We start from the raw sequence: 14564 nt of genomic DNA on the forward strand, positions 1-14564 counted from the left end.
CATGCTTTGTGTCCTAGGATATAGTCAATCTTAGAGAATGACCCATGAGCTGATGAGAAGAACGTATATTCAGTGGTTTTGGGGTAGAATGTCCTGTAAATGTCAGTCAGGCCCATTTGTTCTAGAGTTCTGTTTAAGTCCATTATTTGTTGATTTTTTGTTTGAAGGATCCGCCCTGTGCTGTCAGTGGGGTGTTAAATCTCCGACTATTATGGTATTGTTGTTTATCCATTTGTTTAGATTAGAGTTTCCTTTATGAATCTGGGTGCACCAAGGTTGGGTGCATATATATTTAGAATTCTTATGTCTTCTTGTTGAACTGTACCCTTCACCATTATATAGTGACCTTTGTCTTTTATTACTTTTGTTGATTTAAAAGCTAAGTTATGTAATCAGCACCGCCATGCCAGCTTTCTTTTGGCTTCCATTTGCTTGAAATATTGTTCTCCACCCCTTTACCTTTAGTCTAACTGCATCCTTGCAGGTTAGATGTGTTTCCTGAAGGCAGCAGATACTTGGCTTGTGTTTTTTTATCCATTCGGCCAGCCTATGTCTCTTGAGTGGGGAGTTCAAGCCATTTACATTTACTGAGATAACTGATGGGTGGGGCAGATTTCTGTTCATTAGGTTGGGTTGAACTTTGTTGCTTTTTTTTTTTTTCTTTTGAGACAGAGTCTCATTTTGTTCCTCAGGCTAGAGTGAGTGCCATGGCGTCAGCCTAGCTCACAGCAACCTCAATCTCCTGGGCTCAAGTGATCCTACTGTCTCAGCCTCCCAAGTAGCTGGGACTAGAGGCATGCGCCCCCATGCCCAGCTAATTTTTTGTATATATATATTTTTAGTTGGTCAATTAGTTTCTTTCTATTTTTAGTAGAGACGGGGTCTCGCTCAGGCTGGTTTTGAACTCCTGACCTTGAGCAATCCACCCACCTCGTCCTCCCAGATTGCTAGGATTACAGGCGTGAGCCACTGCGCTCGGCCTGTTGCTTTGTTTTCTCTCTTGAGCCACTGTAGTATCTAGACTTTGATCTTTAGCTTTGAGTAGATTTACATTCTGAGTGTTTATTGTGCTGATCCATGGGTAGCACAGTTTTGAGTACTTCTTGATGGGCTAGGCTTGTCTTGGTGAATTCCCTTAGTCTTTGCTTATCTGAGAATGTCTTGATTTCTCCTTCATAAACAAAACTTAGCTTTGCACAGAATAAGATTCTAGGCTGGGCATTATTGTATTTCAGAGGAGTGAGAATGGGGCCCCAGTCCCTCCTTGCTTGTAAAGTTTCAGTAGAGAAGTCTGGCGTTATTCCGATTGGCTTTCCTTTGTATGTTACTTGCTTCTTTCATCTTACAGCTCATAGAAGGGCCTTTTGTTGATATTTTGGTCAGTCTGATGACTGTGTGTCATGATGTCTTCCTGTTTGCATTGAATCTCCCAGGGGTCCTTTGAGCTCCTTGAACTTGTATCTGGAGATTTTTAGCCAAGCCTGGGAAATTTTCCTCTATTATATCTTCAAACAGCTTGTCCAACCCTTGAGTGTTTTCTTCTTCCCCTCTGGTAACCCTATGACCCTCACATTAGGTTTCTTCACATAATCCCACATCTCTTGTAGGCTTTGCTCTTTACTCTTCTCTGCTCTACCTCTGTGACTGATTTATTTAATTGGAAAGTATTATCTTCAATCTCTGAGATTCTTTCTTCTGTTTGATCTACCCTGTTCTTGAGGCTTTCCACTGTGTTTTGTAGTTCCCTGAATTGATTCTTCACTTCCAGGAGTGCGGTTAGACTTTTCTTCATTGTTTCAATTTCTTTAGTGAATTTTTGTTCCAAGTCCTGGGATCTTTTTGCGTTTTCTTTGTGTTGGTTAACCAGTTGTTCCTGCAAGTCGTTGAATTTTCTTACGATCCATGTTCGAAATTCCTCTTCTGTCATTTTAATGGTCTGATTTTTGTTCGTGTCCATTTCTAAGGGGCTAGTGCTCCTCTTTGGGGGTGGGCTTTCCGTTTGGTTCTTATTTCCAGAGTTCCTTTGCTGATTTCTTCCCATCTGGAACAGTTGTTGCTTCTTGCCTTTAGGTTTTTGTTTGGATAATGACACACCCTATTTAGTCTCTGAGCCAGTAAGTGGTGTTTTGGGTGAGATTTGACCACACCCTGTATTATGAGTCAGTAGATGCCGTGAAAAGGGTGTGCAGAATGTCCTCCCTGTCAGCAGGTGTCGCTGCTCGGAGAAGCAGGCTACAATATTGTTTTAGGGTCCTGTAACTAGCTCTTGTTCCTCTAGAGAGGCACTCTAGTGCCTCAGGTGGTAGGTGGGGCCCTCGGACTTCCAGGCATATCCTTATTCTTCACCTCAATGAAGGCTGGTCTGGGAGTGAGTCTGGGTGGAGCTGGGTTGGTTAAGCTTGCCCTCAGGCACTACAAATGCTGTTAGCAGGGGTCAAAGTTCTGTTCTCTGCTTCCGGGAAAAGCTGTCAAGGAGAGGCTGGAATGGCCCCACTCAGTCAGAAAGTCTGCGTGTGGGAGTGGGACTGCCTGAGACCCACAGTCTGAAGCAGGCCTCGCTCCTTTCCACCCTCCTCAACTCTGAAGCTACTCCTGGGCCTCTGCCAGCAGGCCAGACCTCACGCCACTGGGCCTTGCCTGGCTATGATACTGGCCAGGAGGTTCCCTGTGCAGGATTGCCGCCTGGGCTGGGCACACGGACCCCCTTTGGGAGGAGGGTTATCCTCAAGGACGCTGATCTGCCCCCAAAGGCACACATACCTCAGCAGGCTGTTTACGAATATCCCTTCTGTGCCCCGGGCAATGCGATACCTGGGTGCACGGGATCTAGTCTGCAGGTCTGACCTCTGGGCCCCAGAGTTCAATCCCTAACCCCACCCAGGTGAGGAGTGCCAGTCCTAGTTTACCCACGGGGGAACTCAAGCTGGGTTGATGTCTCTCAGCCTCTGGGTCTGCCCCGTTCTGGAATCACTGGGGTGGCAGCACCTGGGAAGGCTGGTGGGTAGGGAGCTCACCATCTTGAGTATCCCTCAGTCAGCTGTAGGGCCCCAAAAGGTAAGGTCCTATTCCTTGGAGATGCCTACGGCTGGTGGTTATATTGTCTCTCTTGGCAACCGCAGATAGGGAAGGGGGAGGGGAGAATGGAGCAATATGGTGCCTGCTGCTTGGCTGGGGTCCGTGCACATGGAGGTGCCCCGAGGAGTTGGGAGCCTGGTGCCACGTCTGCTACAGCTTACCCATCCCTGGTGGTGGCCATCTCTGGGCTGGTGTCCGCAGGTCTTTCCAACCGCTGGGGAGCCCATCAGCAGTCCGAGATGCAAGGGAGGGGGAGAGTTAACTGCTCCACCTACCCTTGCCACTGGTTTCCAGGCTACTTGGGAGGTCTCTGCTTCCAGTTCTCCTCCGCAACCTCCTCACGTGGGGTATCCTGTAGTCTCCAGTACCTCTCCTTCCAACCCTCCTCCAATGTACGCTTGTCTGCTTGCCTCTTCTAATTTCTCCTAGAATCTGTCTTTTCTGCAAAGACACTCTGTCTGCTGGTGTTTCTCGTCCACCATCTTGCTCCAATCATATACTTCCTATACATGGCATTTTACAGTTGAAAAGGACTTCACTATCTCATTTTCTAGATCTGCAGACTAGCCACTGAGGGTCTGCGAGAGTTGCTGAGCTGGTTTTCCATTAAGGAGTTGGGGTGGGCTGAGATATCCTTTCCCCAAGCCCTTGGAATTGCCAGGGTCTTGGGATGGCCTCCCGAGGATGGGCTGGGTGACATCCCTAGGCCAATCGACTGACCTCGAACAGCTGCTTTAGTTTACTCCAGTGTGTCGTACAGACATCATTTTCTGTGTGTGCTTATGAAGAGGCTGGGAAGTACTGAGATAAGTGGCTTCTTAGTCAACGTTTATATTCTTCAGCTATGTCTAAATGAATCCAGTTTTTTTGCTTGTTTGTTTTTCTGAGACAAAGAATCTCACTCTGTTGTCCTAGCTAGAGTACAATGGCATGATAATAGTTCACAGCAACCTCAAACCTCTGGACCTAACTGTTCCTCCTGCGTCAGCCTCCCGAGGAGCCGTGACTATACATGCATGCCACTGCACCCACCTAATTTTTCTATTTTTAGTAGAGACGAGGTCTCATTCTTGCTCAGGCTGGTCTCAAACTTCTGAATTCAAGCAATCCTCCCACCTCAGCCTCCCAGAGTGCTAGGATTACAGGTGTGAGCCACCATGTCCAGCCATGAATCCAATCTTCAAAATTAATTGCTTTAGGATAAGAACCAAGTGTTACACTTATTTATACTGTGTCTGACAGTGGAAAGGACCCATGGTTATTTTGTAAATATCTTTTTGAATGAATTAAATAATGCCCATTCATTTCCCTTTTAAAGAAAGATGACTGGGGCATATGAAACCAGGCCATGGGAGGAACCATTGAAGAAACCAAAAACATAAATTTATCCTAAAAAAGACAAGACACAGGGAATTCATGAAAGTTATCCTCAACTTTATCAAGGGCCATCAGTGAAAAAAATTTTGAGTTAGTCTGCAGAACTTGCAAAAATGTACTGGGCTGCTTCACAGGATAGTGAATTTCCCCCACACTAGATATCCCTGAGGGAAACTGGAAGGTGCTTTCTCAAAGATACTAGAGGGATTCTTAAATAGGATGAGAGGTGGACCAGATCACAGCCCTTCAACTGTGCTATAGGGAACACAGGGGAAAAGAGAGACCTCAAGAGACTTTCTGCAAGGTCAAAACTATTTGTATCACACTAAAATGTAATTTGATTTTTCCCCTTTGGTCACTTTTGCACTGATGGAACAAGAGCAATGGAAGATAAAACTGCTGTGCCTTAGCATGAATCGAGGCAATAACACCAAACTACACCAGTAAGTCACTGTATTCTTTATTGCCACATGCTCAGTTAAAACGATTTTTTTTTTGAGTCTCACTCTGTTGCCCAGGCTAGAATGCCATGGCATTAGTCTAGCTCACAGCAACCTCAGACTCCTAGGCTCAAGAGATCCTCCTGCCTCAGCCTCCCGAGTAGCTGGGACTACAGGCATGCGCCACCATGCCCGGCTAATTTTTATTTATATATATAATTTATATATATTTATTTTTATATATTTATATATATATATTTCCCCCCCCCCCAGTTGCCCAGCTAATTTCTAAGTTTTTTAGTAGAGATAGGGTCTTGCTCTTGCTCAGGCTGGTCTCAAACTCCTGAGCTCAAATGATCCACCCACCCGTCTCGGCGTCCCAGAGTGCTAGGATTACAGGTGTGAGCCACCGTGCCCGGCCAGTAAAAATAATTTTTTAAAAGCCAATGTCACTTAAAAACAGCCTTCATGAAGCAGTAAAAATTATTAATTTTATGAACTCTAAATCCTTCAGTACACTGTTTCATACGCTGTGAGACGAAGTAGAAAGTGTGCACAAAGCACTTCTGCACACCACAGCAGTCTGGCTGTCCTGACAAAAAGCACGTGACTGAGTTGCAAGTTGGAACATATTCTGACTTGAAAGAACGAGTGACAAACCACAGTTGTTCAGATTTAGGTATTTGGCAGATATGTTCTAAAAAATGAACGAAATGAGCTTGTTACTTCAAAGATCCATTCAGGCCGGGCACAGTGGGTCACGCCTGTAATCCTAGCACTCTGGGAGGCCTAGGCAGGTGGATTGCTCAAGGTCAGGAGTTCGAAACCAGCCTGAGCAAGATCGAGACCCCGTCTCTAACTATAAATAGAAAGAAATTAATTGGCTAACTAATATATATAGAAAAAAAAAATTAGCCAGGCATGGTGGCACATGGCCTGTAGTCCCAGCTACTCAGGAGGCTAAGGCAATAGAATCACTTGAGCCCAGGAGATTGAGGTTGCTGTGAGCTAGGCTGATGCCACGGCACTCTCTCTATCCTGGGCAACAAAGTGAGACTCTGTCTCAAAAAAAAAAAAAGATCCATTCAAAGAACAAAGACAAATGGATCTTAATGTTAGGATATTGAAAAGTATACTGATACAGTTTCAGATCACACAATTGCAACGAACCTTTAAGAAATTGCCATTTATCAAATTTTGATGTAGTACCAAAAACAAATAAATCTCCACAATTAACTTTTGAGGCTATGAAAATATTTCTCCGTTTTCTAACTTCTTATATGTGAAAGGTCAAATTTTCCCCACATACTTCAAAGGATCTTTGAACAGACTTTGCAACAGACTGAATTCAAAAGCAGACATGGGCTGGGCGTGGTGGCGCACGCCTATAATCCTAGCACTCTGGGAGGCTGAGGCAGGAGGATTGCTTGAGCTCAGGAGTTTGAGACCAGCCTGAGCAAGAGCAAGACCCCATCTCTACTAAAAAAAAAAAAAAAAATAGAAAGAAATTAGCTGGCCAACTAAAAATATATATAGAAAAAATCAGCCGGGAATGGTGGCACATGCCTGTAACAGTCCCAGTTACTCAGGAGGCTGAGGCAGAAGGATCACTTGAGCCCAGGAGTTTGAGATTGCTGTGAGCTAGGCTGACGCCACAGCACTCTAGCCTGGGCAACAGAGTGAGACTCTGTCTCAAGAAAACCAAAAAAACAAAAGCAGACATGAAAATCCATTGTCTTCTGTTAAGCTGGGCATAAAAAAAATGTGCAAAAATGTAAAACATAGATTTCAGTTTCTTGAGCAAAAAAAAAAAAAAAAATGTAAAACAATGCCACCCTCCTCATGCTTATTTGTTTAAAAAAGTCATTTTTCATAAAATGTTATTTATGCTGATATTTTATCAGTGAAATTCATTAAAAACAATCCTAAAAAACCCACTGTATTTTTTTAAATTCTTTAAATTAAATTCTTTAAATTAAATACTTTTAATTTCTAAAACCACATATAGCTATAAGCCCATATAACCAAAAGCCCTTTGGGGTCCTGAAATCAAAAAGTTAGAGAAGTACTGAATCAAATCATTTCTGAGGTACTTATTAATTAATAATGTCCTGGCATTTCTGAGATGGGTTGTTATAGGAAAGAAATTTTGATTTTCAAATATTAAAGAGAAAAATCACAGCCATCAATATTAAAAAAAAATCTTTAACAGAAAATAAGTAAAATCCCCAAATCATAAGCGAATATATGAAGTGTGATTCTCAGGCCCTGGGACTCGTTTCTGGGCAGCTTCCAGCCCCATCGTGTTACTTCCCCACCTCGTCACACGCTGCTGTCATCACGGCTGAGAACGTGGGCGGCTCCCACAACTGAGATGGAGCAGTACGTCAGCAGGCCAATCTGGAGCCCTACATACCTTCAATTAGAGTTACTTTACCACATTTTCCCTCCAAGCACAATCTTCCGTGCCTGTGTTACCCACCCCCACCGCACCTCTGGGCTCTTTAGGACCATGATTAAGGCCTGTTGGGTACACACACCAATGTGAGCTAGAGACAGGGATCTTAAGCAGCTGCTCAAAGTTTTAGGTTTTTTTTTTTCTTCTTTACTCCTCCCAGAAGTCACGAAAACTCCATGCAGGTGTGCCTTTTTCACAAGAATTTAACAGATTTCAAACAGCTTTTTTTCTGCTTCACTGCCAGAATTGAGCTAAAATAAACTTTTGACTGCCTACATAACAAGTGGGAAACTAACCAAACCAAATCAAAAACGAAGAAAACAAAGTAGAGCAAAAAGATTCAGAAAATAGAATACCAGAAAAAAGCCTAAAGAACAAAGTTTACTCATTATAGGTCAAATGAGGCTGACTATACTAGTAGGTTAGAAATGTTCCAAGTCTTCACAGTGAACCATCCAATGTTTAATTAAAGTCACTGACAATTTAACACACCAACTATGATTCCACTTGGTCTGAGGCACATATCATTACAAGGTGAATTTATCAGCCTGTACATATTACAGGGTTTTGTGCTATGGCTGGGGGGACTATACTAAGCTACCATACTTGCTAGACATTGAGGTACTTCCTGTGTACACACTAAAAAGGTTCCTGTGTGAGTTTCCTAAATGAGAAATGTTTACAACAGATGAGGGCTATGCATGAGGACAGGGAAGCACACTAACACAGAAGGGCTTCCTCAGAGCAGTGAGCAGCGGGTCAGGTAAAGGCTGACTTCTGTTTTTTGCATAAGGTGAGTGCTACAGGTTTCCATGCAAATCTACTAAGTAAGAGTAGCTGTGGATGAGGTTGAGATGGAATGTTCAAGACACCTTAAATCCTGCTTCCTTCTTCTGGAGATAAGTTTAGATTCTCTTGCACTATTATCACGGAAGAACTGTACAAATTTTTGTTTATTATCATTTTCAGCCGAGTTAATCTCAAATAATAAATCCAACCTCTTATTATCTATAAATACAGATTTTATGTTCTTACGTTCACTTACTATTTTCAACATTTGTTCATGTTGGTGGAATCCATACAAATTCTCAAGGTACACAGATTGCTTAATTCTTCCTGTAAGGCACCTACTATAGCTATGCATAAAAATGAAAGCTATAATAAGTTCTTTTTGAGGATGCTATTTAGAGCACTTAAGAAATGTTGAATAACATATATAAGCAAAATATTTTTTAGAGTTCAGACTAATGTTTCTGGTTCTAAGAATCTTTTTCCACTTTGGACAAGAAAGATCTCAAAGGTAAGCTAGAGTTACAGACCCAAAAAAGCACAGGAGGAGTGTGAGGTACCAACCACCCTAACCACTTCACTCCTAGCAGCAGGCCTCAGGAAGAAAATACCTGCATTTAGAGTGCATAAACTGGTGTGGTGGCTCATGCCTGTAATCTTAGCACTCTGGGAGGCCAAGGTGGTAGGATGGCTTGAGGCCAGGAATTTGAGACCAGCCTGAGCAAGAGCAAGACCATGTCTCTACAAAAAATAGAAAAAATTAGCTGCGTGGTGGCCAGGTACACCTGTAGTCCCAGCTACCCGGGAGGCTGAGGCAGGAGAATTGCTTTAGCCCAGAGTTTAAGGTTGCTGTGAGCTGTGATGATACCACTGCACCCTACCCAGGGCAACAGAAAGAGACCTTGTCTCAAAAGGAAAACCAAAAACTAAAAATAAAGTGTAAAGAAAGGAATAGAAAGTCAGCACAGCTCTCCATGAGGGGAGTTATATTAGGAAATACAAAGATCTTCAGGGCAGGTCAGAATTTTACGTCTACACAACAAATCTACCCAAACTACTTAATATGTAGTTCTAAGAAACCAGAATGGTGAAACCTATTTTAGCAGCAATTAAGAATTAATATATAAACAAGTACCTGAGCAAAAGAGCTAATGCACACTCAGTAAGAACTAACACTGTGACATGGTTCCTGACAGAAAAGTTACCAAGACAGGCCTGAGACTGCTCTCCTTAGAAAGGACTGCTTTTAGGTTGGCCCTGGCTAGCATTTGAGAACCTGGATTTCCAGAGGGTTCCCACCATGCCCTAGTAAGCGTAGCTCACTGTGCCTACATTGTTTGTACACACAACGTGGTTTATGGCGAACCCCTGCTTTCCTTTTGGAAGCTTGGAATGTTCATACAAGCCAAACAGAGGGGGCCGGTGTGAGCAGCCCCAGAAAAAACCCAGGGCACCGATTCTCTAATGAGTTTCCCTGACAGACAACATTTCACATGTGTTGTCACAGCCTGTTGCTGAAAGAATTAAGTGCATCCTGTGTGACTCCACTGGGAGAGGACTCTTGGAATCATGTGCATGGTTTCCTCCAGACTTCACACCTTGGGCACCTTTTCCCTTTGCTGATTTTACTTTGAATTCTTTCACTACAATGAATCACAACTGTGAGTACTAAGGACTGAGTCCTGAGAGTTCTCCTAGGGAACCTGCAAACCTGGGGGTGAGACCGCCAGTCACCTTAAAAACAAAGGTTAGGCAGTATGAATAGGAATTTAGTGCCTAAACACAATTCTGTTTTTCTGTATATTGGTCAGACTATACCTGAAATACCACATTTAGTGTTCAGTGTCACTAAACTACAGCTGAAGAAGCCAGGGATGTTTTGCCTAAACAAGAGAAACTTAGAGAGACAAGTAAGTGTTTTCTCCAAAGAACTGAATAAAAATGTTTTAAGTATCCACCTTAGAAAACAATGAATTTCTTTTCCCTAGAAATATTTTTTTTTCTTCCTTGCAAAGCAACTACCTTAGACCCCTAGAAATACTAAAGCAGAAGATTATCTTTCAATAATGACAAAGAAAGATTATATCCTGGCTGGGAGGTTTCAGTGAATGATCTCTGTAAGGCCACTTCCATCTTTAAGATTTGAGATTCTGGCCGGGTGCAGTGGCTCATGCCTGTAATCCTAACACTCTGGAAGGCCGAGGTGGGTGGATAGCTTGAGCTCAGGAGTTTGAGACCAGCCTGAGCAAGAGCAAGACACCGTCTCTACTAAAAATAGAAAGAAATTGGCCGGGTGCGGTGGCTCACGCCTGTAATCCTAGCACTCTGGGAGGCCGAGGAGGGCGGATTGCTCGAGGTCAGGAATTCGAAACCAGCCTGAGCAAGAGCAAGACCCCGTCTCTACTATAAATAGAAATAAATTAATTGGCCAACTAATATATATAGAAATAATTAGCCGGGCATCGTGGCGCATGCCTGTAGTCCCAGCTACTCGGGAGTCTGAGGCAGAAGGATTGCTTGAGCCCAGGAGTTTGAGGTTGCTGTGAGCTAGGCTGATGCCACAGCACTCTAGCCTGGGCAACAAAGTGAGACTCTGTCTCAAAAAAAAAAAAAAAAAAAAAAGATTTGAGATTCTAAATAAATAGTTTAACAAGTAAGTTAACAGTCACTTAGATTCAAGTCTAAAATCTAGCTCTCTAGTCCCACATCTTTCTTTTTAAAAGTTCCTGATAACTTAAATTCTAGAAAAATTACACAGAAGCAGTTCCACTAGAATGAAAGCACCAAGAAAACAGGCTCTTTTTTAAAATCTCCTAGGCTGTTTTTTTTTTGTATCCTCAGTGCCTTACACTGTTTATGCAAGAGAGATACTCAAGAAGTAATTGGCTGAGTACCTTATTCACATTTTGGGGGGATATTCAAATAATCTTCAAATCTATGTCAACTTTGAATTGGTCCAAATAGGGGAAATATTTTTAAGACTATCAATAGGATAGCTATAATTACACGTAAGTAGAACTTGAGAAATGTAGTAAAGACTGAGTGGGGTAGATATGTGTGCTGAGAAAGGGCATCGCAAAGGACGCATCTCTGTGCCAGTCATCAATGAATTTTCTTGGTCCATAATGAAAATAAGGAACATACTGACTTCAAAATGCTTAAGCAAGATACAAACAAATGAAACAGTTAGAAAATATTCAAATACTGACACATCACACTATGTAATACACAGTATGCAAAAGTTCAGAAAAGAGAAAAATCAGTAGAAGCTGGAAAAATTTGATTGAAAAAAATAGCATTTTGGCCAGGTGCGGTGGCTCATGTCTGTAATCCTAGCACTCTGGGAGGCTGAGGCGGGAGGATCACCCAAGGTCAGGAGTTCGAGACCAGCCTGAGCAAGAGCGAGATCCTGTCTCTACTAAAAATAGAAAGATATTTATTGGCCAACTAAAAATATACAGAAAAAATTAGCCGGGCATAGTGGCACATGCCTGTAGTCCCAGCTACTTGGGAGGCTAAGGCAGAAGGATTGCTTGAGCCCAGGAGTTTGAGGATGCTGTGAACTAGGCTAACGCCATGGCACTCTAACCCAGGCACAGGGCACAGAGCAAGACTCTGTCTCAAAAAAAAAAGCCCTGGCGCAGTGGCTCACGCCTGTAATCCTAGCACTCTGGGAGGCCGAAGTGGGAGGATCACTCAAGGTCAGGAGTTCAAAACTAGCCTGAGCAAGAGCGAGACTCGTCTCTACTAAAACTAGAAAGAAATTAATTGGCCAACTAAAAATAAATAAATAAATAAATAAGAGACTTAAAAATTAGCCCAATATGGTGGTGCATACCTGTAGCCCCAAATGCTTGGGAGGCTGAGTTCAGAGGACCCCCGGAGGCCAAGAGTTCGAAGCTACAGTGAGCTATGATGAGGTCACTGCACTTCAGTCTGGGAGACAGAACAAGACACTGTCTCAAAAAAAAAAAAAAAAGAAAGAAAGAAAGAAAAGATAAGAAAAAATGGCATTTTATCTTGACACAAAGGGAAAGGCAAATTTAGGTAGGTGCGAAAAGGCAAAAGAACATGTAAAAGATAATGAGCAAAATCTCAAGGCAGAAATGAGCACAGTACTTGGGAAACTCAATGAAAAAATAGCCTCGCCAAATCTGTGTGATTGCAAGACAGGGAAAGGAAAGCTGGCTGGATAAGTAAAATGGGCCTGAGTTGGAGCTGGCTTTGAAACTGGTAGAATAGTTTGGATCTTACGCCATAGGAAACAGTAAGAAATGTCAAGAGTGCTAAGCAGGTAAATACTATTAAAAAAACACAACTTAACCCTTTGCACTCGGATGTCAAGTGTGACTCAACACGGTTAGCACCGGTAGCAGCTCATATGTCAAGCCACACTCGACACATAGTTTCACTGCGGGGGGGGGGGAAGAGGGATTTTTGTCTATTTTTCCAGTATCTTTTCTTGTTTTCAATAGCATGAAAGGACAAGTAAAATGTAAAATCTGGGGTATTTAAAAAATTAAATCCCGAGTAGAATAAAGGAATTGAGAAAAAAGCAAGCGAGTGCAAAGGGTTAAGAATTCAGGGGTGAATCTGATGGTCCCCTTCTTAAATCCATCCCCACACTTCCGCTTACCTCTACAGGCAGTTCAACTGACGTGTTAAAAGCACTTGGGGTCCACTGCTCAGAGATACTGACTTTGACATTGCTAAATGTTTTTCTTGAAGCATGGAGCAATGAATAACTGCAAAATAGAGAGAAAGAAATACAGCTGAAGGAACAGCAAAGAAAACAGCACTCAATAAAATTACAGAAACATGCCCATATATTTTGTTCAATTTTACAATTCTCTTTAAAAAAAGAAAAAGTACTGCTTTATAAGAACTATCAAATAAGACAGTCTCTGCACTAAGCAAAAGAAAAAAATAACTAGTCATCTTCGCTGTGAGTCCATGGTCACTCATAACTTTCCTGGAACTAGAGGATGGATTTGTGACTGATCCCAACTCAGTTTAACTCACGGTTGCAATTTTGTGAAGATCTTAAGTCTGTAGCAAACACTGGTCACTCAATCCATTTGCCATTCAACTAGCTTTTTCCTTGGGTCCTTATCTTTTCCTTATCTTGACACCTGTCCCCACCCCTCATAAATGGATAGTCCCTACACCAAGAATCCAAAATTACATACCAACTCTTACATAATTAGATAACCATTTTCCTAGTTTTTGCCTTTAAAAAAAAATCATCATCATCATTTGTGGTGCCTTCAATAAAGATTAAGAAGATCTACTCGGCAGAAATATCAACAGGGTTAAATATAACATGCCCCTAACATTCAATGGCCTAATGTATGTTATGTTACCAAAGAGAACACTTAGGACCACAGAATCACAAACATGGACAATTTCTTTAGTCACAATGACTAGTCAAGCAAGGGCTGCTAACATTCAGGAATCTCACGAGAGTTAACAGAGTTCCTTACAATTGCCACACACCACCTTTATTGCTCAAGGAGGCACAGGGCATTCCTGAATATGTATATCCTTTGTTCTCAAGCCTCCGGTTTTAACAAATATAGAACTTTATATTAGATGAGGGCTTCTCAACCTCCACACCATTGACATTTTGGGCCAAAAGATTCTTTGCTGTGGGGGACTGTCCTGTGCATGGTAAGAATATTTAGCAGCATACCTTGTCTCTCTCCACATCGTGACAACCACAAATATCTCCAGACACTGCCAAATGTCCCCCGGAGGGCAAAACAGCCCTTGAGAACTGCTGTATTGGGGCTAAAGTACAACAAAAGGAATAACTAGTCTATTTCTTCATAAAGCCTATGCCAATCAGTGCATTAGACACTTACCATGCAAGATCTCTCTCAAAAGAAAAATATAAAGCAAGAGAACAGTTTTAGCAATCTACTTACCTGAAGAAGGTGAGCAGGAACACAACAACATGATGATGGCTGAACCGGGAAAGCAGAGTTCCTCTCTGAAAAATATTTGGCCAGGCCATGTTCTTCTGGACCCTCCTTCTCACTTTTGACCTTAAAGTTTGGACAGTGAATTATTTACATCATTTCTTCTTTCTGGAAAGATAAAACACATTATTAACATTATTCAAAATAGGCAGATTATTCAAAAACTGAATTAATTAGACTTATGACCAATCAGCATACAATCAGGCCTTAGGGAAAAAAATTCACAGGCCATCTGATACCAAAAAACTGGATTGATGATTATATTTTATAGCTAATAGCTAATCCTAAAAAAAAAACAAAAAAAAAACCTTGACAAAAGTCTATATTCTAATAGAAAGAACTCTCTTAAAAAATGATAAGAAAATCACTAATTTTTACAGAAAAATGAGTACAGGTAATAAATAGACAATTCAGAAGAAATGAAATGACTATTAAACGTAAGAA

At 42.0% G+C, this 14564-nt stretch overlaps 1 protein-coding gene across 3 annotated transcripts in view; it reads right to left on the bottom strand.

Annotated features, from left to right (window-relative positions):
- SLC37A3 (solute carrier family 37 member 3) overlaps positions 1–14564 on the bottom strand; it is a 60525-nt gene that overhangs the window by 36652 nt on the left and 9309 nt on the right. For all 3 annotated transcript variants that reach the window (XM_012768000.3, XM_076006657.1, XM_076006658.1), the window contains exons 2-3: positions 14067–14228; positions 12776–12884 (exon numbers count right to left, since the gene is read on the bottom strand). In XM_012768000.3, the coding sequence (XP_012623454.1) occupies positions 12776–12884; positions 14067–14155 (198 nt within the window). In that variant the 5' untranslated portion in view covers positions 14156–14228. The remainder of the gene's footprint in view (positions 1–12775; positions 12885–14066; positions 14229–14564) is intronic.

This window comes from Microcebus murinus, chromosome 9 (assembly GCF_040939455.1).
Source record: "Microcebus murinus isolate Inina chromosome 9, M.murinus_Inina_mat1.0, whole genome shotgun sequence".
Lineage (NCBI taxonomy): Eukaryota > Metazoa > Chordata > Mammalia > Primates > Cheirogaleidae > Microcebus > Microcebus murinus.